The sequence below is a fragment of the Tachypleus tridentatus genome, chromosome 7, assembly GCF_004210375.1.
Source record: "Tachypleus tridentatus isolate NWPU-2018 chromosome 7, ASM421037v1, whole genome shotgun sequence".
Lineage (NCBI taxonomy): Eukaryota > Metazoa > Arthropoda > Merostomata > Xiphosura > Limulidae > Tachypleus > Tachypleus tridentatus.
Genome location: NC_134831.1, coordinates 76,076,679 through 76,102,623, shown reverse-complemented (window position 1 = coordinate 76,102,623; position 25,945 = coordinate 76,076,679). Strand labels below are relative to the sequence as shown.

Below are 25,945 nucleotides of genomic sequence, written 5' to 3'. Positions count from 1 at the left end.
AATAAACCTATATTTGGAGAGTATTAGTTATAATTGTAAGAATAAATAGTGTATAGTTGTTACAATATGCAGTCTTTTTACAAAAAGTAGATTTATTTTATAGTTTCCAACTTATCATTTCACTGCACCTTGCTGATTTTGTTGTAGTCAATGTTAAAGTAGAGAAAATAAGACAGTGTAGAATTTTGTCAACAAACTTTTCATATTCAATTAGGAAGATCTAGAGGTTAAGCAAATGAAATATGGAAACTAAGATAAAAATAGTTATTATTTCTAAGATGAAAATCAGTTTGCACTCAGATTAATCTGAGACAGACTGACTCAGTAAATTCAAAGTTATATTAATACTAATTTTCCAACATGATCATTTAACCCAAAGCTCCATCATCTTGCACAGGTTGACCTCATAATCAGCAGATACTGCATCATTAAACATAATATTTTATAATTTTTTTAATATTTTTAATATTTAATTAACATATTGGATGACACTACTGTCCCTACATTTATGGATACTTGAATTGAGATGGGTTTTTAGCTAAGTGATGAACATCTCACTTCCTAGGTCTTGGTACTAGTACTGCAAAGGAAGCCAAGGAATACTTTGGTGATATGAATCGACACAGGATAAAATTTCAGTACCAAGGACCTGAAGATGATGAAGCTATTCAGTTAGTAAGTTTGCAGAAAGTTATCTGATTTTAATATATTTAAAAAAGAAAAGTAGTGATTGGTTTAGGAAATTTTCTTTTAAATAAGCTTAATTTTAAAGTATTATTAATTTCATTTATTCTTAGTTCTACAAACTTCCAATTTGTTTCCAGATAAATTTCTTTTATTTTTACATGTTAGTAAAAAAAACTGGCATTTTATACACTATGCAAATTTATAGCTGGGATTCAGAGCCAGATTAAAAAGAACATTTTTTTCCCTATTTGAAATGGTTATTGTTTAGTTTTTAAAAAAGTTCTTGTTTTTAGTAGAGAGCAGAATATCTATATATTTTTTTAATATTTATTAGGCTTTCAGTAAAAAAATGATTGAACAAAGAAAAGATTGGCTTTTCAGTGGCATGGAAGAACGGAAACAAAGACGAGAACTTGGGCTGCCAGAGGTTTATTTTTCTATTTCTTAAGCTAAACTCATACTAAATATTGACTTACATTGTTCTTAAAAGAAAATGACTAAACATCTTTTTACAATGTTGATTTAAAAAAAAACGACTAAATATTGTTTTACATTTTTTCTTAAAAACCCTGTTAAATATTGTTTTGTATTGTTCATTTTAAAAACTGCTAATTGTTTCACCATTGTTCATTGAGGTAAAGTGAAATAAGTTAGAATTTATAGAATAAATTTAAAAAAAAAAATGTTAGGGTATTTTCAACTTGTACATACTTGAAACTTCTTCATTCACTTATTGCCAACATTGATCTTGCAGTTGATAAGGATGGTCAGAAAAAGACCAACAGAGAATTAAAAACTGACATATCATTTTTAAGGTTGATAGATAAATGTATTTATAGTAACTGTTTCAGGTTCTAATAGTTTTGGTTGTTTTTGCAGCTGTACTTGTATGAAAAGACAACAACCCACGTCACTTACAATGATTTTGTGAACAGGGAGTTGATCCTTTTCAGTAACATGGACAATGAAAGGTCTATTCCATCACTTGTAGATGGTAAGTTGTCCACTATACTTTCAGTTTTATTTCTTTTATCATATTTATTATACATCGATTTAACTTTGCAGATTCCACACCACACATACACAAATCTAGATTAAAAAGCTTTCTGACTCAGCTGAAACTCTGAAGAAATACGTATTATTTGATGAGGTATCCACAAAGTTATGACTGAGTTTTTTGGTCAGTAGAACTATTGGATACTGTTTCAATACATTATCTATAAAATTATTGTGAAAAAAAAATGACAGTGAACCAGAATTTTGAGCATTTGTACAAGTTGAGAAAGAAACAAGGTCAAAGCTAACCTGCAAATGTAAAGTACCAAAATGTCCACTGTGTTACAAGTGTAGTAGGTGTGGATGAAATAGGTCAGAAAAGGTATTGTCCAGTGCCCAAAGATAGGTTTGTCTAGGACTATGCATGTAGGAGTGGTAAACTTAAGAATGTATTTGAGGACTTGACCTTAAACAAGGATAAGAGCAGGAGGAAGAACATGATTTAATATCAGGAAAACAATGGGAAATGCATTGTTTTTGTTGGTTTTGTGTGTGTGAAATCCAAGAATAAGAGGACAACTAAGATACAGGCCAAATAGCATGCAGTTGGTCCACTTTGGTTAGAAAGGATTGTCATAATGACTACTTGGATTGAAGTAGACAGCATGGCAAAATTTTCCCTGGATCATGCCCTATACAGCTATGTATGTAACTCAGGATTCTGAGACCCAGCATTACTAAGGGGTTAAGGAACTCGACTCGTAATATAAGAGTCATGGATTCAAATCCCCATCACACCAATCATGGTCGATTCCACTATTCATTGGTAAAAGAGTAGCCTAAGAGTTGACGGTGGGCGGTGATGACTAGCTGCCTTAGAATTCTGAACTTAGTAGGGTACTTCACTATCTATCAAAATGGCCATTCCAACCCTCCACCCCATTAAGTCAAAGATTGCTTGTAATGAAATTAATGAAAAAGCCACCTGCTCTTTGTTACACAAGTCCTGGACACTAACAACAAATGACTACATGTCTGACAAATATGTCAAGTTTGCTGACAATAAATTTTTCTTAATCATAATATTCACAAGATACTTGATCATTTTATTTCATTAACAAGCAATATGGTTTTAAATGCATTTCATTATGGCTTTCAAATTATAAAAATGTTATTTGAGTTTCAATTACCAGATGAAAAGAAAAAAATTGGGCTATCATTATAGAAACTTGATACATTTATTCTAAAAGACGTAAACTTCAAAAAGTAATCTTTGTTATCATAGTTTTACTTCAGTTTTAGAACTTTTCTGAACAGGTATTGTTTTTACTAGATTTGAACAATGTTATTTTTGTCTAACTTCATCCTTGGTGTTATATGGTTATTGTTATGCACAAAATAATTACAAAGTAATTCTCAAGCAATGTTTGATTAAATTAGCATTGCTTATGTAGTTACTTATTTAAGAATAATGTAAATCTGTAAGATAATGAATATTGGATTTTTAAAATTGGGATTAAAAGGCATGGGGAGCTGCCAGTTAGAATATTATTGACATTCTGTTAATAGTTAAATTTAGTGAGAACTTTATCAACTGTAACAGGTATGCAGGTTTTAAATTCCTGATGTAAATGCATAAGTAAAGTTTTATTACCACACCAAAACAAAGACTTTGATAGCAAGATAACCAAAAGTTTCCAGTGAAGAACTGGAGACAACTCAAGCTCATGTTTTTAAGATGTGCTACCTAGTTGAACTTGTGACTCTGTGTCAATTTCTAGGTCTTTTTCATGATTGATTTTGCAGTGGACTTTGAACTCTTTATAACTGTAATGTTGATAGCACTTCTGTTAAAGGCAGTGACGAAATTTTAAGAAGAGCAGTAATTAGTATTTATCCCTAAATATACTAAAAGTGAAATTTTTGGGTTTATTTTGTTTAGGGTTAAAGCCAGGACAAAGAAAAGTAATATTCACCTGTTTCAAAAGAAATGACAAAAGAGAAATCAAGGTTGCACAGTTGGCCGGTTCTGTTGCAGAACATTCTGCATATCACCATGGTGAAGTAAGAACATTAATGTTTCTTAAATTTACATGCTTAGGTACTAAATGACATTGTTCATATTGTTATGAAAATGGTATCAGAAGCATATGAGTTTGCAACTGTTAATAAAAATCTTCTATTTTAGTTACCGTGAAGGTTTTGTACAGGTATGATTGACTTAAAGAGCAGTAATCAATTTTTAATTAACGTCCAATAAGTGTATTTCTTGTAAAATAGTTTTTACTTCAGAGTAATCAGATAAACTTGTTAATTAAAGGTTTGGAGAACAGATCTTTCTAAACTTACAAACAGAATTGTCTCCAAAAAAGTCTTGACGACAATAGAAATATAACTCCAGAAATGTTTTATTTATAAAAATACAATATAATGACAAAATCAAAATAAGTACATGTCATACCAATAAGAGTAAAGTAAAAGTGCTTTTCAGTTCGGTGTTCACTCCTCTTGTTAGTATGGGCTAAAATAAAACTTCAAACCAAAAATAAAAATAAACTCCAAAGTTAACATTATCAAGTCAGATGAAATTAAAGGTTTACCACCTAAACTTAAAAGTAAACCAATCAATGTGTTTGCTTACTGACAGTTAAAACTCATATTTACTTACAAATTTAAGTGAGAAAAATATTCAAGTAATTCATCCAATAATCTATTGTTAAACATTAGAAGTACCTAATATCCTACTTAAAGTTTCACCAAATCAGAATAAACTGTCAAAAGTTAATGCTAATAAATGTCACCATTTAATATGGGATCAAAATTCTTCTCTGATCCTACTTTACAACAGAAAACCTGCCTTTTAATACAATAACTAAAATATACTGATAAAAGCGAAATTAGTTCACCTCAAATCAAACTCCTGTGTCTACTTGGAGTTGAGCTTTGTGGTATGATTGTATATAATTTATAGCAGTGATCTTGGAAAATGGAATGGGATTTGGACCTTTTCCTACCATTTTCTGCTAAATGGCACTTAATGTTTTGTGTTTTACAACACCTGTGTCAGTATTCCACAGATACTCTTTATCTTAGAATAGTTCTAGTCACTGCTATGTTGCAAACTTGAACAATTTACACCCTAACTTCTCTTTGTTCATCAAACAACTGACTGTCCATCACTACTGTATTTGTTGAATCTTGACACCATTAATATGAAAGAGGAAAATACAGGGTGAGGATTATAATTAACTGGGATATGTTTGTTTTGTAAAATTTCTATATATGTTCTAAGAAAAATCATTCAGTATGAAGTTTTATATTGTATAACCACAAAATAATGAGAGTATCTTAGTTTTTAGTCATTTTCAATTATGGTGGAATGTCATTTGAGAGTAACAACTGAAAAATAATTTGGTAGCTGTATTGGGTTTTTGCAAATTACCTCGTTATTCGTGGATAGTGTTACATGCCCCATGTACATATGTTTTCAAAAATGCCATTTAATTATCCAACTTAAAGAAAACTAATATGGAAACAATTTCATTGTGGTGTATTGTTTTGTTGCCTTATTGAAATTGTGCTGATGAATCTTTCATCCAATTAAGTTTAAATGGTTTTCTTGTTATTCTCCATATTGAATACCCCATTTCAGAATATTGAATTGTGAAAATATGCAATTTAGAAGCAAAAATATTACAATATATATATAGGTATCTGATAGTCATTTTGTTTTATTCAAATTAGGCATATTTCCTGTACTGGTTGACAGCTCTTTGGACTTTTGTATGTTGTTCAGGGAATCTCAGAGAAATGCATTGTAGTGAAATATATATATATTGTATTTATTTTTTCTCTTGAGTGAAAATTTGTTCTAGATTGCCTAGCCTATATTGTATGCTCTCAAAATATGTAAAAGTAGTGTTACTTTGCATCAAAACTCAAATCTAACAATTTTGAAACATTTTTCATCTTAACTGATGAGGTTATAGACACACACTACAGTTCTGTACTATTACATTCAAACCATCTTTTGAAAGAGCTTAATCATTTGTTAAGAAATTGTAAATTCCAATTTTTTTTCCCAACTTAAACTTCTTTGTTGCTGATTATAAAGTTGACCTTGGTCACATTATTTATATATAAAAATTAACCATGGCTTTACATTAGAGAAAAATAATATTTTAATATTTTCTATAATAGAAAATAGTGTTGGGCTGGAAGGCCGGAGGTTCAAAATGTGTAATGCTACTAAACATACATAGCATTTTCAGCTTTAAGTTCATTTTTACCATGAAAGTCAGTCTTGAAATTCGGTTATCAAGAAGTTCTTCTAACTAAATGTCCTTTTGATCAGATGTTTCAAATTAGGGGTAGTTGTTCCAAACCTTAGAAGACTTGGATCTGACTGTTTTTCTTGTGTTGTATAAGATGCATTTCAGGTTGAAATTTTAAAAATAAAGTGTTCTGAAGTAAATTGTATACTATAATATAAACCTAGAAACAGACCCCTAATATCCAGCTATATTAGATTTGATTGTCAGGCTTTAATAAATGAAGCTTCCTTTGTTTTTATGTTGGTAACTTTAACAGTGTTTTGTATTTTTAGACTTCCTTGATGGCAACTATCATTAACTTAGCACAAAACTTTGTGGGTAGTAACAACATAAACCTTCTTCAGCCAATCGGTCAGTTTGGTACACGTCTTCAGGGAGGGAAAGATTCTGCCAGTCCTCGATACATCTTTACCATGCTCAGGTGAGCTATTGCTCTGAAAGACCTTGTATGTGCAACATAATTTTTATGTATTTAACATATGAAACTGCTATTTTTTGCTGTAAGGCAAGGCTTAGTGTAACATGAATTCCTTTTTTCATGCTTATGATGACTCATTCCTGTTCTAATTTAAAATGTTGTGGTAATGAACATATCTGTTAAAATATAATGTTAATTCTGATAAGATCTGACATTTATGAATAATTTTCATTTATACCATTATGACTTCTAAGAAAACATGGAAAATAGCCTGAAAATCAAGTTGAAGTTGCTTATTACCAATAATAGATAATTTGCTTATTTTTCTCTTATACACTATATAATTAGGTTTTATGAAAGACGTTTTTAAAACCAAACTTTTTGGTGATTGTGTTTTACTTTTATACAAAACATTAATGAAAATGATGGGAAAGTTTGTGCTCGATGCAGTAGAATTGTTTTCATTTTGTGTGTTCTTACTCAATAAATATAAATGCTGAAACACTTCCTTTGTGGAATAGCACTTTATAAGGTTTAATTTATAATTTTCCATTTAAATTTCCTGACAAGTAAAATCACAAAATCTGATATTAACTTTGTAAGGTGTAGTGTAAAATAATTTGTTTACAAACTTGCATTTTATTCAGCCCTTTGGCTAGGCACATTTTTCCATCTACTGACGATCCACTACTGTGTCATCTATATGAAGACAACCAGAAGATTGAGCCTGAATATTATGTACCCATAATTCCAATGCTACTTGTAAATGGTGCAGAAGGTATTGGAACTGGTTGGAGTACCAAAATTCCAAATTATAATCCAAGAGAGATCATTGATAATATTCAAAGGATGTTGGATGGTGAAGAGCCACAACTAATGGTAAGCTCTGTAATGCACACACCTGTTTAGTAACAGTTTACCTAAAACTGAGATGTAATGACCACAGTCTAGTTAGAAAGACAAGATGAAAACTGATTTTGTTCTTAAACCACCAAGAGACATTTAACTCTTGAGGGAGCTATGTTTCAGTCCCCAAAATAGGCTGTTTATTCAAATAAAATGCAATAAGTTAAAGAAATGATTTGAACTGCATTTTAATTCTTTTTTTTTTTAGTAAGATTTTTGCAAACTTGTAATATCATACCAAGTAGTTAATGTCTTTTGATGCTAATCATTTTCTTAGAAACCCTGGTTCAAAAACTTCAAAGGTACTATTGAACAGTTAGACAGTCATAGGTATGTCATTAGTGGGGAAGTATCTGTATTGGAGAAAAATAAGATTGAGGTTACAGAGTTGCCAGTACGCACTTGGACACAGCAGTATAAGGAACAGGTCCTTGAACCAATGTTGTATGGCACTGAGAAAGTCTCGCCACTCATTACGTAAGTTCACTGTTTCTCTGATGTAGCTAAATTGATTATATTACGGTTTTAGTTTCTTGGCTGGGAAGCTATTAAGTTTGTTATTATAATTATCAGTTTACATACCTTAAAGTGAGTAAAATCACAGAAATGTCCTGATATAGTTGTCACTGAAATTCTAATCACATTTATCAATATAAGATAATATATTGTATTAATATATTTAAATAATAAATATGCTGCAAATTATAGATTATTGTTTAGAATATTGTGTTAATATTTTTAATTATAAGATAACTGTAAAAGGTATGAAGTCTTGTCACAACTGGAAGAAACTTACCACTGATTTTTAACATGAGATTTGGTTATTATATATAGATCAATGTTCATTCTCCCTGTTTTCCTGAAGTACAAAAAGTATGGGTTTATAAAACACTTTGTATACTTATTTGTAGTAAATGTTTTTCTTTTGTTAAACATTTTTTTTCAGTGATTACAAGGAGTACCACACAGATACCACAGTAAAGTTTGTTGTGTCTTTGAGTGAAGACAAGTTAGCTAAAATACATGACGATGGCTTACATAAAGTTTTCAAGCTCCAGTCCTCTATTACTACAACTTCAATGGTAAGTGTTATCAGTTACGGAATAATGAGTTCTAACTATTGGCTTTAAATTAATGTTGTCCTCTATTCTAGAAAAGGTAAAACAAGTGTTTCCATTACTTTAAATCTTTTACATATAACTGTTCTGTACTGTATTTATCATGCATTTATTCTGGAAGCCTGTATAATAATTTAAGTTTAAAATTGCTTTATTTTGTCTTGTGTTTTAAAACTTCTCAGAAGGTGTTCATGTTTCATTACATAGCTACTTTCTGTTTAGGTTTTATTTGATCACAATGGGGTTTTGAAACGTTATGATACTCCAGAAGATATTTTGAAGGAGTTCTTCAATGTTCGATTGGATTTCTATAACAAACGTAAGGATTTTTTAGAAGGAATGTTGTCAGCCGAATCCAGAAAGTTAGAAAACCAGGCAAGATTCATCTTAGAAAAAATTGAAGGAACAATTGTTATTGGTAATATGTTCTTCTTAGATTAACTATTATTGTATTATTTTTTTCATATGGCTGATGAAATGTTTACTTTTGTTATTTTTGTCTTGTAAACCAGGCTCATTTCCTAAAAATGCAATGTGAGAATTATGTTTCAGGTGAACTTGATTAGCAGGTTGTTTTCTTAATTTCACTAAGGTGATTTGCAAAAAAAAATATCTCTCAAGGTGGATTTTTAATAGAGGTGAAAAAATCATAAAAGGGCTGCTCTTGATAAATTAAAAAAAAAATGACAAAATTAATATTCAGGATACAGTGAGACTGGTTATATGCAATTTTATAAGTTATGAAACTTGTTTGAGTAAGAATGTCTTTCATACCTGTTTTTATAAATTGATTAGTGTAACATATCTTTTTTGGTCTGTTTCCAGGCCACCTTTATTATAAAGTAAAATATTCCTAATACATTTTTACACACTCTTTCCATTGGCTGCATTGTACCAGAAATGAGATACTTACAACAGGATGTATAAAAATAGATATTACCTGTAAAATTGGATGATCTTTATGATATCACTTTATATTTATCACTCATTTAATTACATCACCACTCCCAATTTTCCTCTGAAGAATGGTCCATCTTTGAAAGCTCTCAGATTATATGGTTTTTATTAATTTCTACTAAATATACATTAATATTTTTCAGCCAGAGTTTTTTGATGCAAGTCTGTGAATGGAGTATATTTGAAAGCTGCTTCTGTGCATTAAATACTTGTTTTATAAATAATCTCTTCTCAGTTGAAACAATGCAGATTTCATTCAGTTCTTGGTAAGTGACATTAAGGATTGCCTCAAATTCACTGTTGCCTCCATAGCTCATCTGTAAGCAGGGTTCATACACATCATGAAAGTCCATTCATCTAAAGGTGCCTTTCTTTGCAAAAGTGGTTGAAAATATTATGTTAAATAATATTATATCTGACTTCAATGCATGTTGCATAGTTGAGAGCATTAAATAGTCTCCTTTTTATTCTACATTCATGTGTTGAACAAATATATAGAACATTTTATAAAATTACAGTAGAATCCAGTTGATTTTGATGTGGATTCTAGCTTCCAAAAAAATGCTTGAAAATCTTTCTGAGGATGTGTAAACTGTCCTGGAAAAGTGCTTGAAATTGATCTGAGTGATTCAATATGAAACATGAATAAGTTGAAATGTAATAAAACTTTGCTAAAACACATTACCACCAAAGCATATTGTCATCCACAGAAGGAAAATAGAGCTGTGTGCATTGTTATCAAAGAAAATATTAATTACAAAGGTATTAAAAATACACAGTGAAAAACTTAATTAACATTTGATAAATTTGTTAATATTAGTATTGGAACACTACTGAATTTTATAGGACATTACTTTAACAGATCTTTCATGAATTGGTCTCGCAGGATGACGTCAGATAAGGTTTGTTTACTCAGTGATAAATAAACATTTTACAAACTAAATACATCATTAACACTTGGAACACAACCAAAAATGTGTTTATTTCACATGGCAGCTGTTTGTGGTGTTTTCTCAATTTTGAAGGCCAAAAACTTGGAATTCAGCTTGGTAAACTATGTTTTGATTTAACATCTTCTAATTTTCAAATACAATTTGCTAACTAAATGTTTTCCTAAAATGTCTTATGTTACCAGAATAACCACTTTTCTATGAAATTAGCCTAGTACAAGTAGTTGTTTATTTATTTTATGTACATATGAAAACAGGCAAGTAAATTTCTATAACTTTTCAGCAAGTCAAAAAAATTAAATTGGAACACAGGGCTAACATACTTCCTGGAAAAACTGTTAGAACCTTTTTAAGATCCTGGAATCTTCATATATCAGTAACATGTGCAGTACATGTACATCACTTGATGTCCGAATTTTTAACACTGGTCAGAGGTTCCATCAGTAGACTTATTTTAGACCTTTGTTTAACCCCACCCTTGCCGTCTTTTACATATAACGATATAGAAGTGTGTGAGCTAGTTCTTGCATTCTATTTAGTAAATTTATTACTGATGCTGCAAAGATCAGTTTCGTGTATAGTTTTAGCAAAATATTATTTAATGTGTAGTTTAGAAATACAGTTCTGTCAGTCTACATCAGCCATAATTAATTTGGAACAGTCTCATATCTCACTTGCTACCCTAATATACAATTTTATTTATCTTCTAAACTTGTCTAATAGGTTCACTAAAGGATATACAAATACAGTAATCACGTAATGACTTGCTACTATTTTTGTACTTTCTGAAAACAGACGTTACTTCAAAGTAAGCTAGAATACAGTTTGAATTTATTTTATTATATTTTAATAACTAAAGAGAAATGGTTGTGATTAAATGAAGAAAAACTATCTTTAATTATTTCAGTCACTTCAGTATTGCGTGATAATAATCATACTGCTAAAAACTGTCTGCTTTTAAGTGGGCTATTGAATAAAAAATGAAAGTTTATTACTGACTTCATTTTCTTTGCAAATTTGACCATAACAAAAGAGACGTATAATGTGATTACTTGTGGACATTATGGGATGAAGAATGTTTAGGTCTACAAAGTGATTGACAGTCATACAAAGGGCAGAATGTCCAACCATTATCACTGATTCTGTGTTAAGTGTATAAGTATGATTTAATCGTTTTTTGTATATTGTTTGTATAAAGGATTTTCTTTCAGTTCAATATTGGAATTCATTATCTACATTTGAGCTACAACAGCCAGAATCCAATAAGAAATGCTATTTATTTGCAGATTTATGGGTGCATGACTGTTTTCAGTAGTGATTGATACCAGAATAATTTAATTAGAAGAATCTTTGCTGCATTGTAGATAAAATAATTACTTATGCAGTGTTCAGAAAGTTCTAAGACTTCACTTTTATTCCAAAGAATAATGTACATACATCAGTATTATATCCTACCCCCTTCAAAGTAATCTCTCCCAGCTGATGCACACATATTCCAACATTCCTGCCATTTTTGGAAGCAATGCTGGAAGTCTTCAACTGTTATTCATCTAAGTTTTGTTTTCACGTTATTATGGAACGTTATTTGTTTTTTTGAACTTAATTTTAATTTTTGGGAACAGAAAGAAATCTCACAGGACAAGACCAGGAGCATATGGGAGTTGTGATATTGTAAGAATGTTTGCCAAAAAATTCTCGTACAGATAGAGCAGTACATGAAGGCTCGTTGTCGTAATAAAGAACCAGTGACCATACTCCAACAGCTCATGACAGTTTTTAACTTTCTCCCTTGAGTGAATTAAAACCTCTTTTTAAAAGGCCAGGTTAACTGTCTTTCACATTAATGACTGTTTCATCAGAGGACAATGTTGACAGTTGCCCAGAATGTGGGTCATTTTTGACCAGTTCCCAGCCCCAGCCATCTTAACATTTTATCCACTGGTGAACACAATAGCCTTACTTAAGCAGTCATCACCAAAGGCAGTTCTAAACATTTCGAGGATTTTTGTTCCTCCTTTTACCATTTCTCACACAAAACCTGATGCAAACATATTCTTCTTTTCTGTCTTTTTTTATTATGACGGGGGCAAGAGATATGTCTGTCTTTGAACAACGTTTTTCACAACACGGGTATAAATAAGGTCTGGAGAAATGGCTTGTTCATGGGGTAGACCACTATTTGTAGACACCTCAGTGAAGCTCACTGCTTCTGTACTGACACCTGTAAGAGAAGAAGTCTTAGATCCTTTTGATTAGATTTCATATTTTCTGATTTGTGTGGAAGGAAGAATTAGGTTATTAATTTCTTTTCCCACAAAATTCTGCTCATGAACAGTTTCATATGATTTGATTCTGTAACTTCCAGAAGTGTCCTGATAGTACATTTTGTCTCCTGGATAATTTCTAATTATTCCACTAGAATCTGTTGGAAAACAGTTTATTTGGAAGTGTGGAAACAGCTAATACAAGAGGAAAGATTTGCCATTGTTTAAATTTTTCATTTCAGTATATATACATGAGAAACAGGTTATGTTATGCTTTCTCTTAGGGACTGTTGTCATACTATAACTAGCCAGTTTTACACAGAAGGAAACTGGATGTGATTCAAAATGTATTTCTTATGATTAAATATGTGTGAATACTTTTTATTTACTAATAAGTACAGTTTTTTTTCACTCTTGCCAGTGTATTTACTGTTGTATAAATTTCAGAGAATAAGAAGAAATTGGATATGATTCAAACACTGATTGACCGTGGCTATGACTCTGACCCGGTAAAACTCTGGAAAAAGGAAGCCAGCAAACAGCAAGTAGAGGTATAGACTATCTGTAGTTTTTATAAACAGTAAATCAGTATAGAATTATATAGTTAACTTGCATTATTTTTCTTTCAACTTTAGTATAGGAAGTTATTAAAATGACAAGGGTCAGGTGCATTACAAAAGAGTCGTTTACATATAGCATTTTTATATACCACCTTCAAACTATTAAATATGAATATTTAAAAACGTATATATGTTTCCGTTCTTTTAACTCTTGTTTCATTATATTTGAAATACATGAATTCTTAACTCATAATTTTGATTTGCTCATGTTTGTAGTTATTTTTCATTGTGTCTGAGATTTAAATTACATGCCTGAAACATGACATTTAAGCTTGCACATGTACTGGTTAGCAGATGTTTTATTTAAATGTAACAGAATGAAAACTCAACTGACAGTAGTGAAGAGGAGACAGAGGTGAAATCAACAGGGCCAGATTATGATTATTTACTTGGAATGAACTTGTGGAGCTTAACAAAGGAAAGGAAGGATGAGCTGTTGAAAAAACGTGATGACAAGGTTAACTTTTACTGTGGTTTAACAGTTGAAAAACTCCCATCATTTAAAAAGTAGTTTTACCTGGATAGAACTGACAATTTAAATGTTAATTTACTGTTCCATACTTTTTTTTGTTTTTCACTATGGCATTTACTAATCAGTGTTCTTATATTCTGAACAGGTATTTCAGTTTTATGTTGTTTAATGTAATAAAATTCGATATATGTGCAATGCAATATAGAATACTATGTATACTATGGCTGAATATTTTAATGTGTCTAGAGTTTAAGGAGCTGTGCCCTCTTCAGTGGAAGGTAGTTTCACAAAATTTAAATTTTACTTTTGTTCATGCACCGATGTGAATTTTTGTTATTATGCTTAAGTAAAAAAGTGTTCATATATTACATCCTATTCTCCTTTTTGTCATAGTTTAATATCCATTATCAATGGTATACCAGTATTGGGCAAAATGTGCTAATATTTCACACCTTGTTTGCTCTATTTCTTCCCATTTAATATCCAATGTAAAAAGTGTAATGGTATTAGGCTTATTTTACATTTGTGTTCACTTGTTGCAAGGCTAGTGTGAACACGTAAATTGTTTGAGTTTTTAAAAAACTAGATTTGAAAGGTTTAATGAATTTTCAGATATGTATATTTTCATTATGTGTATCAATCAGTCAAATTGTGTGTATTTTATACACTGAAAGTGTAAGGCTGTTCTAATATTTTAATCTACTTTGTTACTACTATTACAGAGGTTGGAGCTCCAAGTCCTTCAGAAAAAGAATCCAACTGAATTGTGGAAGGAAGACTTAGTCAACTTTCTCAGTGAACTAGATGTAACAATCTTGCTGATATTTTTGCTAACTTGTGTAAAGCTATTAAAATAATGCAGTTTATTATATGAAAATTAATATATAACTCCCACATTTTGAGGTTTCCACAAAATGAACTTGCAGTCAGTTTCTTCTACTTGTTTTTACTGTTGTTCCTTGACAAAATTATTGTTCTTATTTTTGCTGTAAGTTCATCTTCCCTTTTAATTTGTTTGTGTCGATGTGAGTTTGTACTAATAGTGAAACCTTTAAGTTTTTATTACTTTAAATTAAGATGATGTGACACATTTCTCACTTGACATTTCTATGTAAATTCCTGCAGAAGAAAGAAAATATGGGGGGGTAAGAATTCATGAAAATTGCAATTTCCTTTTTGTATTAAAAATGCTTGTTATGAAAGCTATATGAATGAAAAAGGGATTGGTTATTAAAGTTCTCACAAGGAGTGCTGTCAGTTCCAGTTTTAAACATGCTCAGTTGATATGCAAAAATCTTCTGGTACATTTTCTAGCCATAAAAAGTTATCACCAAGGCAAATTTATTTTATATAAGATTCCATGTATTTCCGGGCTGGTTCAGTTAACGCTTTCACCATGGGCTCGGTATAATATACACAAGTATATATTTGTAACACATTTGCACATGTTAAATATTTGCACTATAACCTTTGATACAGCATGTGCATCTTCACAAAATTTGGTTGACTCTTAGTAAAGATTATAGTATTTTGTATACAAAAAATCAGATTTTTTTTTAGTGAACAATTTTTACTGAAGATTTGTTTGTGAAAATAGTATTTCTTTACTAGTCTGAGCACAAAGTAATTTCATTTTACGACTTAGATTATGTTTCATTCCAAAAATCTCAAATATTAGAGTAATTTCTGAAACCTAAATTCATGTCAAATGTTTGTTTTCAGTAAGACTTTATATTTTATTTTCTATACTATAACTATATGGGGTCTGTCATTTGACTAACCTGATAAACATTATAAAATGTTAGCAAATAAATATAAATTGTTTTTGTTTCATACTAGAATGACCACATATCATATGAAAACATAAATGTTTAGTCTAAGTAGCTCAATTCTTATGTTCTATATTCACACAGACATTTTTTTTATCAAACAAAATTATTTAGGTTTTATATATATATATACAATTAAATAACCAAAACAATCATAGTTACACTGATACCAAGGAATGCTCACTATAATTCAGTAAGCTTAGTAACTAAGATATATTTACATTTAAGAAAAAAATATGAAACTGAGCAGACTGAAAACACAAGATTAAAATGGTTGAGAAAAATACTGGAAGCATTTTAAGCTGTTGATTAGTTATTCCATTTCATCTTTTAAATTAACTGTATAAGGGACCAGTTCCAAAAATGGAAAGAGGTGAACCAGGACTACTGTGTTTGATTCAGTACATAAGTCATATCTCAGCAAGATAGAAAGATATGAGCTTCTTATTTTATATTCTAGCTTGTCACTATTAATTTGAGTTCTTAATTTGCACAAAACTTTGGACTTAGTATTTTGACATCACAAACATTTAAATTTTAAACAGTGCTGCATTCAACATACCAACTCAGCTCATTAACATCTATATTTAGATGTGTTCTTTTAATACTGAAGTTTGAATTACAATTTGATTCTGAACTTATTGCATTAATTCAAAAAATAGTGGTTCAATAACATTTTGAAGGCAAGTTCACAAATGTGATAAGGATTTTGACCTATCATAAAAGGGTTAAAAAACAACAAAAACTATGGAGACAAGTAATTATTGTTGTTTTATTAGTGACAGCCTACCAGAATAAGGCAAGGATCTAAATATTTTGACTAGTCTGATAAAACTGGTTTTTACATGTAATTCATGAAGTTCATTATTTATTGTAATCTTACTGGAAGAAGTTCAACATCCTAAACTTGATGTCCAGTGTTATCGATTTCTGCTTATAGTAGTTCATGAAGATAATTATTTGTAACTATCTTACTGGTGACAAATTAGTAGAACAACTAAAACTTGTGAACTTGATTGGTCTGATAAGATGTAAAGATTAACAGTAACTTAAAATTCACATTATAATCTATTAATAAATTATAAATTAGGACTCTTGTCATTGTAAAAAGATACAGTATAATGTGTCAAGTTAAATTTTTAATGCAAAGGCAAATGCTTTTCCTTTTATTTGTCATGTTTTTCAGTTTTGAATTGTGTTTATTTTTATTATGTAATTGTAAAACTAGTTTTGATATGTTTCATAAAATCTGTAGAAAGTTGAACAGAAAGAGAGAGAAGATGAAAATGAGGGTTTAGGTGGTAAACCTTTGAAATTTGGCAAAGCAGGAAAAGGAAAAGGTAGAGGAAAGAAAATTAACTTGGAAGAAACTCAACCCTCTCCTATTGGTGAACGTGTAATTCCTCGCATTGATCCAGAACTGAAGAAGAGAGCTGAAAAAGCACTTAAGGAGGGCAAAGGCAAAGTAAGAGTAAGTTTAGTATTTAATACTGTAATTGTTGAATAAGATTCTAACAAGTTAATATGTGATTTTTATTTTAATAATAACCTTTTTGTACTTGTAATAATTTTCATGCTATAACTTTCAAATTACGAAGTGTATGTTCACAAAATTTGACATTGGTAAACATTACAGGGCTTTGATTCTCAAAATGTCAGTTTTTTTTAAAGTCTTAAGGTTGTTTAAACAATGTTTTTCTCATGCCTTTTTTATTTTAGCATGTTACCTATCCAACATGCAAAGTAATTTTCATTTTAAGATTATAAAAAACTTTTGTGCATCAAAAGATTTTCAAATTTCACATGCAAAATTCCCATAATGTCCAGATGTTTTTTTAATTTAAAAGAAACAGACTATTATGTTATTTTCACTAACAAATCTGAGTTCAACTGATTAAACCGATTTTGTAACCACCATAAATGTTTAGACTGTATAGCTTAAATCTCATAACATTATATATTTATGTAGATTTATTGTTTTTATTATATTGATATTTCAGTCGTGTCTAGCTAACAATACAGAAGTTACAGCAACATAGCAGTTCATGTTTACTCATGTTACTGTATCCAGTAATATAAAACTGTTCTTTAGTTTTTACAAACTCGCCTGTCTTGACCGTGTTTTAGTGGACTAGTATTTGGTAAAATGCACTAACATTTCATTTAATATAAATTGTATGTGTTTAGATTTACTATTTACACACAGATTATTAACCTTGTTTTTTTTAAGACATGAGACAGTAAATAAATGCAGTTATTTATTCTAGTTATAACCTTTATTCTTGTTGCTTGTCTTAGCGTGCTCCAGTTTGGTATCAAACTAAAGGAGATAAGTTCATAAAGGAGTAGTTCAGTAAAATTTTGAATACAAGCCAACAAACACAATGACATGGCCTCTGACCCATCTGGAAAGGGTTAATGTAGTCACATTTATTTAAATAATTAAGAAGTTGTGTAATATATTGCAGTTTAATCTTCTATATACAATGTAACATTTAAAGTTATTAGACACTGCTTTATGAAATAGCACTGTTGCTACAACAATTTAATGTTTCTCTAATCAAACTCTTTGTATATGTAGTATCACGTGTGGAAAGTAAATTGTATTTCAAAGATTGACTAGTAATCTTTTGTATAATAACTCTTGGTACTGAAAATTTAATTATGAAAATATCACTAATGATTTATGAGAAATTAACTGTAACCCTAAAACAGTGTGGACAGATGTTTGTAAAATGATTTTTTTCTCTTAGTGTCTTGTATAAAAGTTTTTCATTATAACATAAATACAGTTCTGTAGATAATTAATTTTTATGTGGTCTCTTAATGTAATGAAGATAACATGAAATAAACTGCAGAGAATGTGTTACTTGCATGTTCTCTTTAAGAGGAAAGTAGCCTAAAATAAGCTTGGAATATTTCCTATCAAGAAACCAAAAGAAAATGTGAAGAAAGAAGATGATAGTGATGAACCCAAACCTCTGAGTTCTAGATTAAAGAATGCAGCTAAGCAAGACCCAGGGAAACATGCAACAGGTAGAAGGTTGTTGATACCTAAAACACACTCAAAATATAGTAAGGTGTATTATTAAATTAAAGATGTCTTAATGGTTTAGTCATACAAACACTTTGGCATTTGATGAAGGGGTCCTATGTTAATTTGAATGAGGTAATTTATTAATTTTTTCTGCTTAATTCACGTGTGCTGTAAAATAAAGTAATTGGTAAGTTTTGTATGTTTCTACTATTTTTTGAATGGTTGTCATTTATTATTTTAACAAACATCTTTCACTGTACCATCCTGTTGTCCCACACTAGTTAAACAGATATACATGTTGCAGTAATTTATCTAGGATTTTAAGTTATTCTAAAAGTGTTGTGTAACTTACATTGGCTACCAGATGTTGAGGATATTGTCTTGTTTTTTATTATATATCATATTCAAGTTCTTTGTTTTTTGTGGAATGTGAAACCTATTATTGTTGTAATGTTTGTGCTGTGTAAGTATGAGTCATTCTATTTTGCTATTAACAGTATTTGTTAGAATGTTTAATATATTTGATTTTAGTATTTTTGATTTGTTAATGCATGTGTTATTTTGCACTTTTAACTTTAGTATTTAGGTTTTGGAAATTTGAGAAGTTTTAGCTCTGACTAATGAGGCTTTGTTATTGAAGTAAACATAAAGTATACTTAAGTGGTGTAAATAGAAACTTGATTAGTGCTTCCATTTGAGTTGTTTAGAGTTTCTCTTCACTGCTTGTTTCATAGTCTTGTTTTGCTTGAATAAAATTCTTCTGTTTTTATTGTTATGGCTTGGTTGTTCTTGTAACATTTTGTGCAACTGTTATTGCATTTGTTTTGTGAAATATAATAAAACATTAGTTACCTAATTTTGGTGAAGTATCTGTTTGTTAAAAGTTATAAGTTTTTTTCCTTGAAAATAACAGTTTGGATCCCAAAATCCTGGAGCAGAAAATAATTAAGTAATAAAGAAAACTAGACATTAAATATTTCTAACTTTGTATGTTTGGAAAATTACCCAATAAGAAATATAATTTTATATTGTTGAAATAAAGAACTTTTCTTCTCAGGATTGCTATTTTCAAAGTTGCTATATATATATATATAAAAAAGGTGCATCACTCTATTTGATTAACTATTCTTTGTTTTTCAACAATTCAGGTAGTAATATTTTGTTACCCAATCATGGGTAATTATTTGAATAGTGAAATAATGAGAAATAATTTAACAGTAAACACATTTTCAGGAGGGATGAAGCAAAGCAAGTTATCCTTCCTTCCAATGCAGAAAAAGCAGACAAAGAAAAATTCATGGTCAGGTTCTGATTCTGAGTTAGAAATATCCAGTGGATCTGATTTTTCTGATTTTATACCAGAGAAGAGAGAAGTAGCACCCAAAAGGATTGCTGGTACATTGATTTTTATCTCATTGAATTTAATTATCTATAAACTGTTTTTCTGTTTGTTTTTAATCAAGGTATTATTATGTGGAGAAGGTGTCTAACTTGTTTGTGCATGATATCTTACAGAAAAGAAACTCATTTATTTGTATGAAATTGGCTTCCTATTAGTAGGGAGACAGTTAATTTAAAGTATTAAGTCTTTGGCCTTAAAACTGAATTTTTTTATTTTTTTTTTCTGATTATATTTTTTAAATCAGATGCACATCTGATTTAAGGTGTTTGAAATTGATTCTTGCTTACAGCTTCCAAAGTGAAATACAATTTTGACAGTGAAGATGAAATAGGTGAATCTGAAAACTCAGAAGATGGAAGTTTCAATCCTGGTGATGAACATTTTGAGAGTGGTCATAAACCAATGGAGTTACTGCTACAAGAAAGTGATGAAGAAAATGCAGTTTCAACTGGTCATAATATTAATTCCAAGTGAGTTCATCTTGTTCTGAACCAATTTACACAGTGCATGTATTGCCAAGTTTCAGGTTAGTTAAATCTATTGAGATTTTTATTCAATAAAAAGGAAAACAGATAGTGTTTTGAGTCAGGTTTCACATGAGGTTTTATACTACAAAATGTCATGTGACTTTATAATGTACTTGCCACAACTTTTTTCTATAGATTATTTTATCTCTTATAATAGATATAATTAATAACTACCTTTTGTTTTTTTTAAATAGAAAAAGTAACCAAGTTGTGAAAGGCCATCAAAAGAAAAATGACAAAAGTAAGTTCTTAACTCCAAAATTATGATAATCAAGTCTAACTGGCATAACTAATGGTGTTACACATTTACTGGATCTTTACACATAGTTGGATTGTTTATTTTTCACTTACTTCTCTGAAGTATAAATAATTTACAAAGAATGACCTGTTTAAAGACTTTGTTGTAAGAAAGGTTGGCTTACAAATATGATCTTTTAAAATAATACAGGTACCTTAACATTGACAGTGTGCTTTACAGTTTCTATGTGCATTTATTTGTATAATGCTTTATGGATAACTATAACTTGTTGCATGAATAGTCTGTGTCAGTTGGGTATGGGTACCATCATCTGTGTAGGATGTTTCTTGTCATCACGATTTACTCTTAAGTTTCTAGTGTTAAATGAGTGTAATGTGTACTTAAGATGTGTTGAATTTTTACCCTTTAGGGGTTAGTATTAAGACAAAAATGCCAACTAAATCAAGATTTTTAAGTCACTTTTAAGTTAATTTTTTTTATCTTGTCACTGTTCTAGCAATTCTATAAGCATCTTGTTTTTTTTTTAAATAGAACTTTAGTAATGATAATGAAAATGTGTGCCTGTGTTTAAAAATAATCTTTACTTGAACTGATATTATAGTTTCTTGGTTAGCTTGCATTCTGTGAGTTGTGGAATTGAAACCTGTCACTCTACATGTTTGTCCTTTCTGGTGGATGGTGCTAACTAGCTACATTTATCCTAGTCTCTCAACTTTCTTAGTGACATCGATTATGGTTGTGGTTTTCCATCACAAGTGCTTCATTATAAAATATTACATTTTCCACACTTTGCAGTTGCATTTTAACTGGTTCTGGTTAATGTCTTTGATTATTTATGACAATCTAACAACTTTTGGTCCAACTTCATCAGTAGAAGCCTATGAGCAATGTCTTCTCTGGTTGGTTAAGGTAAATTTATTCTTAACAAGTATTTCTATTCGTGTATTATTTAGCTGTTATGTTATTTTTGCAAAACTTAAGCATATTTGAAGATTATTGTTGGAAGTGACGTGCTGACTTTATTGTTGGTGTATAGGTTATCCAAAATTAGTATAAAAAACTTATTATTTCTTTGGTTTTTTTTCCTTTTTAAACAATCCAAATAATTGTAAATAATAAAATGTTACCATTGTCATTTCAACTTAAATTTAGATTTTTTTTTTTTCTATCACCAGCAGTCTCACCTGTGATGGAAATTTCAGACATTGAGGGTGAGGTGAAGAATGCTGTTTCACCCATTCAGATAGATGGAACTGATTTAGAGGGTAAAGGTATGTGGTGCTCAGTTCTCAAAGAACTGACATTTGTTTCTATGTATTTTCCATCTGTTGGGCACATTGTTTAAGAAAGAATGTTCATTTTAATCAAATATACTGTTTCTGACTGACTCAATTACAATGGTACATTGTGGAAGTAGAGTATTTAATACTGTTGGTGAAACTGTCAGTGAAGTGAGTGTCCACAAAGCCATTGTTTATTAAAATTAATGTTCAGAAATCGGTAGTAACTTTTTATAATTTCCTCATCTTGTTGGATAACTGAATTTGTCCAAGCTCATTATGAAAACTTTTGCATTATGTTAATTGGTATCAGTTTGTTATCTCCTAATTAAAGAGAAACTGATTTCTGTATGTGTGTATTTCTTGAACATCCTTGATATTTGTGTTGCGCAGTTATATGATATAAGAATTTCATTCTACATCTTGAAAATTATTTTATGAACTAAGTGTATTTCATAGAATTTATTCATCCATATTATTATGCATGATACTATTTTGAGTCCAGACCATAAATTTCAGATAACAGTATGAAAACGTTTGAAGTTAATCAGAATATAAATTTGTCTCTATACATTTAACTGTGGAAACTTGTGTTGGGTTCCAGGTTCTTCAGAAAAGGAAGTACAACAGACTGATAAAACAGGTCCTTCGTTGCTATTAAAGCCTGCTGTTAAAGTTAAGAAGAACGTTGACAAAAAAGAACAGAAAAAAGGTACTTCTACTGTGCTGAGCCAGTTACTTCCCTGTATCAGTAATTTTTTATATTTTCACTGTACTAAGCCAGTTACTTACTTCCCTGTATCAGTAATTCTTTATATTTTCACTGTACTAAGCCAGTTACTTACTTCCCTGTATCAGTAATTCTTTATATTTTCACTGTACTAAGCCAGTTACTTACTTCCCTGTATCAGTAATTCTTTATATTTTCACTGTACTAAGCCAGTTACTTACTTCCCCATAGGCCTGGCACGGCCAAGCGTGTTAAGGCGTGCGACTCGTAATCTGAGGGTCATGGGTTCGCATCCCAGTCACACCAAACATGCTTGCCCTTTCAGTCGTAGGGGCGTTATAATGTGACGGTCAATCCCACTATTCGTTGGTAAAAGAGTAGCCCAAGAGTTGGCGGTGGGTGGTGATGACTAGCTGTATTCCCTCTAGTCTTACACTGCTAAATTAGGGACGGCTAGCACAGATAGCCCTCGAGTAGCTTTATGCGAAATTCAAAAACAAACATACTTCCCCATATCAGTAATTCTTCATATTTTCATAAAATTCACCTACGTTTGAAGCTTACACTTAATAATAACTTATGGCATTGTTATAAGAATGTTTTTACTGTGAAGATGAAACAATACAACTGAAAAATATATGGACTTTAGTACTTGTGGCTAGTAACATAAAGAACTTAAATTTGATCAAACACATTACTGATCACTTGAGAGCTATTAATATCAAAAGATTATTCTTCGGATAGTTTGCCGTTTAGCTTATTAGCCATTGTGCTTGTATTTTGACTTTACAGGTTGATATTAACTTATGGTTCATAGTGTATTAAAAATCTCCATGTTGCCAAGGTATTGGTTTTATATTATAAATTCCATATGACAGCTACTACCCAGAAAAGGCCACTCAAAAAGGCAACATCTGAGGATTCAGATGACCAGTTTAACCCAAAACATGCCAAGACAGTGTCAACAGGGCCTTCTAAAAAGAAAAAGGCGAAAACTGAAGATTCTGAGCCAGTTAAAAAGGTGTGTATCATATAAAGTTACATATAAACTTATCTTTTACAGATTCTTATTTTAATGAATAATGTTAACTATCTTGGCTTCAAAACTGAAGTTTGTAAGAATATTTTCAATCAGTTGTTACCTATATATATCCCATGGGAAAAATCCACTTACAGTTAAATATATGTCTTGTTTACATTCCCTAGTAGTTCAGAGATGAATCTGAAGGCATAGCATCTTTGAAATTGGATTTTAATACCTGTAGTTGGTACAACATAGATGGCCCATTATGTAGTTTTGTCTTTAGCAATGCAAAAAAATCCTTGTCTTATGAAACATAATGGAGTACTAGAGTGAATGTGAAATGACATAATATATCAGATTAGGACATTCTTGATCCAATGATTTTAAACTTTTGCAATACTAAATTTCAAAGGTTTTTTCAGCCCTAAATGTTAATCTAAACCACCTTTGTTTTGTTTTTTGTATTAATTCATTCTGGTTTTCAATGTAAATACACTAGTTGGACTTTGTCAAGCTTTTAATATTGAACTAAAGCTAATATGCTTAAAAACTAAAGGTAGCACATAACTTAGGTTAAGAGAAGACCTGTTTTAAGATCATAGATAGAAAGTTGCTGGGAATGAACCACATTCTTTAAAAGACACTGGCAGTTAACAACTGCAGAGTCATTCCAGAAAAAATCATACCTGTTTGTTCATTTTAAGGTAACAAAAACAAAGGCTGCTACCAAAAACGTTGACAGTGATGAAGACATTGTTATACCAGATTCGAGCAGTCCACCACCACCACCAAGATCTCACACTGCTCGTTCACGTGCGAGAATCGTATATAACTTTGACTCAAGTGATGAAGAGATGTAGCTTTCAATTTAGCTGGTCAAGTTACAGGAAAAAACCTTTTAAATGTGGTAAACTGTTCATGCATTTAATTTTTTGTAAACATTTTTAAATAATTGTAATTCATATCAGTTTAAAAACGAAAAGTAATACTTTCACCATAGCTTTCAAAGTAAATGAAATGAAAATTTATCTTTTTATTGTAGTTTGATTTTAAAGTGTAAGAATGTTTGAATTTGACTTGCACAGTTAAAAATTTCTGCCAAAGTTTCTGTGCCTTGTAAGATAACATATTTTGTGATTACTTGAAGGAAATTTTTAGTATTTTATAAACTTTGTTGTGTTTACTTGTAATTGAATGTTATTGTCCTTGGTCAGACTTTTTGTTTATGGTTTGTTATTTTGTCATCTAGATGTGCTTGTGATTTTGATACTTTAAAAGTAGTTTTTGGCTGTTATATTTTATCTTGTTCATGGTCAAATTTTTTGTTTTTGTAATTTGCCATCGGTGTATTCATGACTTTTGTAACATTCTGTACAGCCATCAAATTTTAGTGCTGATGTGTATTGTTCTATTTCTCCTTTAGGTTTGATTGATACAAGCACATTAAATTATTACATTTATTCGTTTGGTCTCAATTTTTGCTTTAGAATGTTACTATTTTTCTTCATTAGGTAGAAAAAAATAAAATTTCAAAATTTAGTTTAATGTGATCTATTACATACCTTAGTTTTTGTTTTATAGACTTATGTTAATTATGAATTGAAAGAGGACAAAAAGTGAAAAACCAAATACACCAATTAATTACAGTGGTTGTGAATAAAAGCATAAGCTTGATTTGATATATAAAGTTATATTATCAGAGTTGCACTGTTTATCTGTTTGGATAATAACAGGACCAACAGAAAAACTTGAAATATCAGTTTCTGGCAGATTAAGTTTGAACAGAGACTAGATGAAATGTGACAAAGGCAAACAACGTGAACATGTGCACCTTCTGATAGTTTTTTGGTTAACATAATGAGATTATCAAAATCACTTTTAATGTTTGTTCTATTCAGAATCTAATAGAATAGCATTATCTTTTTTTGCAGTTGCATTATTCACATAATTCTCATTAATTCCAAAAATTAAAAGAGATAGAGATTTGTAGTGATTAAAATTACTGTGAACATATACACACAGTTAGAATACAATGTGCACATAATTGTAATATTTTGTATATACTAAAGGGACAATTACAGCAAATTACCCACAGTTAACTCTAGTGTTATATCTCCCTGCATGTGTGTGTGAAA

At 30.3% G+C, this 25,945-nt stretch overlaps 1 protein-coding gene across 2 annotated transcripts in view; it reads left to right on the top strand.

Moving 5' to 3' along the window:
- The window catches only part of LOC143256007 (DNA topoisomerase 2-alpha-like), a 47,559-nt gene extending 22,289 nt beyond the window's left edge, over positions 1-25,270 (top strand). The window contains exons 15-35 of one of the 2 annotated variants that reach the window (XM_076512545.1): positions 566-675; positions 1,022-1,114; positions 1,567-1,681; positions 3,626-3,747; positions 6,290-6,438; positions 7,083-7,314; positions 7,619-7,818; positions 8,288-8,423; positions 8,682-8,877; positions 13,078-13,181; positions 13,567-13,707; positions 14,445-14,528; positions 16,807-17,016; positions 18,482-18,587; positions 19,822-19,983; positions 20,280-20,460; positions 20,712-20,758; positions 21,952-22,047; positions 22,661-22,768; positions 23,665-23,807; positions 24,515-25,270. In XM_076512545.1, coding sequence (XP_076368660.1) covers positions 566-675; positions 1,022-1,114; positions 1,567-1,681; positions 3,626-3,747; positions 6,290-6,438; positions 7,083-7,314; positions 7,619-7,818; positions 8,288-8,423; positions 8,682-8,877; positions 13,078-13,181; positions 13,567-13,707; positions 14,445-14,528; positions 16,807-17,016; positions 18,482-18,587; positions 19,822-19,983; positions 20,280-20,460; positions 20,712-20,758; positions 21,952-22,047; positions 22,661-22,768; positions 23,665-23,807; positions 24,515-24,670 — 2,891 coding nt within the window. In that variant the 3' untranslated portion in view covers positions 24,671-25,270. Of the gene's footprint in view, positions 1-565; positions 676-1,021; positions 1,115-1,566; positions 1,682-3,625; positions 3,748-6,289; positions 6,439-7,082; positions 7,315-7,618; positions 7,819-8,287; positions 8,424-8,681; positions 8,878-13,077; positions 13,182-13,566; positions 13,708-14,444; positions 14,529-16,806; positions 17,023-18,481; positions 18,588-19,821; positions 19,984-20,279; positions 20,461-20,711; positions 20,759-21,951; positions 22,048-22,660; positions 22,769-23,664; positions 23,808-24,514 lie in introns of both variants that reach the window. The other variant, XM_076512544.1, reaches the window with a different exon arrangement.
- The last annotated feature ends 675 nt before the right edge of the window (positions 25,271-25,945 follow it).